This window comes from Austrofundulus limnaeus, unplaced genomic scaffold (genome assembly GCF_001266775.1).
Source record: "Austrofundulus limnaeus strain Quisiro unplaced genomic scaffold, Austrofundulus_limnaeus-1.0 Scaffold48, whole genome shotgun sequence".
NCBI lineage: Eukaryota > Metazoa > Chordata > Actinopteri > Cyprinodontiformes > Rivulidae > Austrofundulus > Austrofundulus limnaeus.
In genome coordinates this window covers 701,758-707,185 of record NW_013952450.1, presented here as the reverse complement: position 1 = coordinate 707,185, position 5,428 = coordinate 701,758, and the positions used below count along the sequence as shown (strand labels likewise).

General features: G+C 38.1%; 2 protein-coding genes across 4 annotated transcripts in view; both read left to right on the top strand.

Annotated features, from left to right (window-relative positions):
- Window positions 1-1,377, top strand: part of fam234a (family with sequence similarity 234 member A) — a 13,291-nt gene extending 11,914 nt beyond the window's left edge. For all 3 annotated transcript variants that reach the window (XM_014008139.1, XM_014008138.1, XM_014008137.1), the window contains one exon: window positions 183-1,377. In XM_014008139.1, the coding sequence (XP_013863593.1) occupies window positions 183-394 (212 nt within the window). In that variant the 3' untranslated portion in view covers window positions 395-1,377. The remainder of the gene's footprint in view (window positions 1-182) is intronic.
- Window positions 1,378-4,103: 2,726 nt separating this feature from the next.
- cox6b1 (cytochrome c oxidase subunit 6B1) overlaps window positions 4,104-5,428 on the top strand; it is a 4,457-nt gene continuing 3,132 nt past the window's right edge. The window contains exons 1-2 of the mRNA XM_014008134.1: window positions 4,104-4,255; window positions 4,924-5,038. Coding sequence (XP_013863588.1) covers window positions 4,933-5,038 — 106 coding nt within the window. The 5' untranslated portion in view covers window positions 4,104-4,255; window positions 4,924-4,932. The remainder of the gene's footprint in view (window positions 4,256-4,923; window positions 5,039-5,428) is intronic.

The following is a 5,428-nucleotide window of genomic DNA, read 5'->3' as shown; positions in this document are numbered from 1 at the left end:
GAGCCTCCATTTTTTTCCTTGCAGGGAGTTGTTCATAGTTTTAAACTCGTTTTGCACAGAGGGGCCTTTTTGGGAATAAAAATCAATAAACCAAACGGGGAGAAGCAGTTTTGAAACTACTGGATTTGGGTAATGATGAAAAAAAAACAGTTGAGATCTTTTATTGGTTGTTTTTATTTTAGCCACACTGATGGAGAGTGGACGCCATGCTGCTTACCTCCTTTTGACGGGTCCTGAGAAGAAGGAAGCCGAAGGCACGGTGACCCTCATCAAGCGGAAGCTGAAGCAGGACGTCCCACTGTGCACGGTTCTCCGCACCGACACCAGCGGGGGATCGATGTCTGACGAGGACATGAAAGAAGTCTTTAACCGACTCCGCTTCAGTGACGGGTGAAGGGGTTTGGGTTTTGTTGACTCCCTTGGACTTTAAAACCAAAGCATGATAGTCAGTTTTGCCTTTTTCAGCTGTTAACAACCAAAGAAAGCTGTTTTTATTTTGAGGTTTTGAACTTAATTTTAGGTGACAAGATTCCTTCAGAACGTTTTAAATCTAAACCAGGGCATTACGTCCCCAGACTTGATTGCACATAAACTTTAATCAAAGGTTGAAGAAGCTGCTGTTTTGCTGATGATTAACTCTACAAAGCCTTCCTTGCTGTACTGTTATAATAGGTTTGTGCATCACTACAAAGCTCTTCTCAGAGGTTTAAATGCTGGAACATTATTTTTAATATCTATGCAATCGGTTTATTTGTTTTTTTTTTTGCTTTAAAGGTTGTCACTGCACAGGTTCTTCTTTTCAAAGTATTTCCAATTACAGTGGCCTTCAGAGAAATTTTTAGAGTGTCAGGGCTATTTTACTAGAAGTAAAGTTTAGTTTATGTTGAACAGATATATTAAAAATAACAAACTAGTCAAAAGTCTGGAAACATTCAGGGTAAGTTGGCAATTTTTGACAAGCGTTGTACTGTGAATATACTGAAATGTGGAAAACAACAGAACCCCCTCTGATCGAAAAGTGAACTCTAAGCAAACATGTGTTATGTTTGTGAAAACTTTAAAGAGACAAACTTGAAGTCAATGAGATGGTGGACAATCAAGACATGAATGCTGGTGACTTCCTGTATCCAAGATGCTGTCATTTCAGCAGTTTCCAAGGAATGACTCAGGCCTCTATAATGCTCTCTACGGATGGAGACCATTTTAATCTGTACTACAAGTAATCTTATTCCAGATCTTGGAAACTCCGCTGCCATACTTTTTTTTAAATTTGGACTCAAAGCTGAGACGTCACTGTAACACTTATTGTTGTAAAGCTCGTTTTCCTTTTAATGTTTTACATTGGATATATATAAATAAAAATATTCTYGTCTTTAACTTTGTCATTAGTGATATATAATTGAGAAACCTAATGTACTAAATACTTGAAGTTGGGCTTGGATTACACAAGCATGGTCACAAACATTGTTTATTTTAATCAATTCCTCTTCATCTCGTTAACACTTTCACAGTATGTTTTAGGGGACAAAAAGATTAAAAGTACTGAAACAAACGTAAAAAGTAATTGGATATTTTAAAACCAAACTAAGTGCAAACCATTAAATTAATATATATATATTTAACATTTTTGTTATTCAGTATAGTGCATGCGCACTTTGAATTGCGAAATGACAGGGGCGTGCCGCCCATGCGGAGCATGACGTCAACACAGCCGGAGACGCGTTGCCTGGCTCATAGTTATTATATAAATAACTAGAAACCTCATGGCGGACAGAAWCACATCGCGCGGSGCCGCCATATTGGATGGGGATCTCCACTCTAGGCAGCACTGGAGCAAGAGWCCTTATTTGGTGCATCAACCTATGAAGGTTTGAAAGTAGATCACGTAATTACCTTTTTATAAGTAACAATTTACTTATTATTTTATAAGAACAATAGTTTTGATTATTTGACATTTATAATATTTTATCATTGTAGCTAATGTTATTTGTCAATCAACAAAATGACAACAGCAGGAACTGGTTCTCTTTATCTCTTCCTGTGTTTTTTCTTCACATAGACCTCCTAGTGACAGACTGAGAAGGTCTAATGAGAACAGAGGGTTTTGTTGCTCATTCAAACTCTGAAGAGAGCACTTCAAGACAAAAGATTGACAGGACGGYTCAGATCGTMAGGATTAGAGSTGATGTTAAAATGTAAATAATGCTTTAGTATAAACATACTGTGACTGCAGCACCTGCAGACACACAGTAAATAAAGGTTGTGTCACTATTTTACTGTTTGGTATCGTATGGGTTTGTTTTTTGGTTGTTTTTTTTTTTCGTAAATGTACAAATTTAATTATTCTACGTTAATTTAGAATTTAAATATGTAGTTTAATCAAACAAATTTGCATCATTTATTTCATATTAGGGTAATTATTTACAGAGCACACATATAGATAACATTTTGTAATAGTTTTTTTTATCATTTGCAATATTTGAACTTTTTTTTTTCCTTTGAGTTGTCAGTTCCTTTGGAGGGGCAGCTGCAGTGGTCCTGCCCCTCACTGTAAACAGCCCCTCAGTGTAAACAGCTCCTCAGTGTAAACAGCCCAGCTGCAACAAGAAGGCACAGCTGCATGACGTCACATCATGTTGCATGTCAGCAGACGGACAAGTTGAACTTTATAATTCAATTTTTGATGTTTTCCAATAGTTTAGTATTTTGAGGTTGTAACATTTTTTGACCAATCTGCTGTGTGTCTCTCTTTGTGAACCCTCACACGTACAAATGAAGATGAAATTTTTGTTTACAGTTTGCTGATGTTTGTTCTCTGACTCACTGATTTAACATTATATACATTAAAAAGAAGAACTTTCATGATGAAATACTTGTTCTCTAAAATAGTCTTTATTTACACAGCAATAACAAAGAAATCATTCCTATTTGTTTAATTGTGCTGTGAATGCACACTCGTGTGCACATACATACATACACACATCTATATATACTATATATACGTATGTGTGTACCTGTATAGCTACACACGTATGTGCACGTGTGCATTCACAGCACAATAAAACAATATATGAATAAATTCTTGTGTTTTGCCATGTAAATAAGTATTTAAGGATTGTGTTAAAGAGAAATAACAAACATTTCTTTTTTACAAAATGTATTTTCTTTAAATTCTTTAAAAATGTCTTTTTTTCTTATTCATACAAAATATGTTCTCCCTGTGTGAATTTCCTGTCACTTTGCTGCTGATGCACCTGAATATTACCACTGAGGGAAAATAAAGACAATTTAAGGGACAATATAAGATAATAAAAAGTATTTCAGCATGAAAGCTCTTATTTTTATTGTGTGACYGTGTCCARTAACAYAACTACATCTCWGCTGTTTGTAACAAACATGGAGTTGCAGTTATTTTAGTTGAATGAACAGCTTTCTCAGTATAAATAAACGCGCCGGGCGCACCCACTGCTTTTATGTTAGGCCCAGAGCGTGAGAGGTACCCATCCAAGATGGCGGCCGCACTGATACGTACGCTCCAGCGCCAGTCCGTGGGGATCTCTTGTATATATAGCTATGTCCTGGCTGTCATACCGTACACACACAGCTCGTAGTAGTTTTTGTTATTGTTGTTACACTAGAGTCGATATAGGTGCCGCCGAATGGCTGAGAAGTTATATTGTAAAAAATAAAAATGTATGAGCCTGTATACAAAAGGTTATTTCCAGAAACACCGCCGCAAACACATTTCTGACATTTCTGCGCCTTCTCACGACGTACTTTCAGACATTCCGACGTGAATTCCTGATTTCAGTCAGCGTTTGTWAACGAATTTCTCCATTCTTTTCCAGGGGAAAATGGAGGGGAAAAAAACATTATACCGACTAGGTTCACGTCCCAGAAAAAAAAAAACATACTTGAATACACCTGTTAATGATTGACACAAATACTGACTTCCGCCTTTGAAGGAATTATGTGCGAMACATAACATTTAGCATTAAAAGTTATACCACATTACTTCCGCGGCACTTTGAATGCATTTTAATAAACATCAGAGCCGAGTGTGACCGCAGAGACCCCTACTCGTTTCAATGTGACTTGTCTGTGTCCGCCATACACTTGTACCGGGACTGCACGGCTGCAATTTCTCCGCACAGGAACGCACGCGCGAGGCGCTCGTGGCGCATCATATCACAGGAGCAGCAAACATTAACCGAGCGGTTAAAGTCACCGAGCTCGAGTCCACAGTTCGACAAAGGTAATGTTTATCTGTTTGTTTTAAACGGTTTAATAATCCTATTGGAAACGGGAGGTAATGCATTTAATACGGATAAATGTTAGCTGCTGTTTAAGTTTAATTTTACTAAAGCGTAACCGTTTTTAATAGACTAATGTAATGAAACATGTCCGATGAGGAAATGCCTCTATGACCTGGGAGGCCATTATGTGTTCAATGTCATTTCAGACGTTTTATTTTATGGTTTCTACGTTTTAAGTTTAAAACATGACTATCACGGTGTTAAAATGTGTCTTAAACGTTGTCGTAATTATATATATTTTTTGTTAGCTCACTCTGAAGTGTTACAGCGCCGCATTTCTATAAACAGCTCCAGGTACTGCATGCGGCAACCAAACTATTTCTCCTAAATTAAATCCTCTGCAGAACCAGAGCAGGTGTAGCCTGGTAAAAAACAGASCCTTGTCCTTCACTAACTGCGTAGGAAGGCCCTGGTCTGTGTGGATATTTTGAAAGCCAGTCCTCCCCCCGTCCATACAACCCCCACACCAGGGCTCCGAGTGTTTGTTGGTCGGTTTGTCTCTGCAGGAAACACACAGAGTCTTGTTTAATATGGGTGACGGCGGCTAAATGCTAGAAGAAAAAAAGCCATATGTGTTGTACGTTTACTGGTTATATTGTTTTGACAGACTGTAGAGATGGCTGAGGACATTAAGGCCAAACTGGAGAACTACCGCACAGCTCCCTTTGACGCCAGATTCCCCAACCAGAACCAGACCAGGAACTGCTGGTCCAACTATTTGGGTAAGTCATGACAAGGTCAAAGCAGGAAACTGATGCAGTGGTTCCCAAAGTTGGGGTCGGGACCCACAGTGGGGTCCCGAAACATCAAGGTGGGGTCCTGAAAAGATTTTTCTGAATTAATTACACTAAAAAATTACAACTATCAATAATATTTTGCCTTTGTTGTGACAAATGAGTAAAGTTAGTGTACTTAAAATAGACAAAAAGAGAGTAATAAATAATGTTACTATGCTCTTGTTTGTTTGACGTGAAACCAATGTTCATCAACCAACAACAGCTGGGGTCACAGGTCTCTGCTGCTGGTATTTTGTGGGTCAAAAGCTGAAAAGTTTGGGAACAACTGTTCTAAGAGCTTTACCTCAGGCGTGATAAGATTAGGCACATATATAT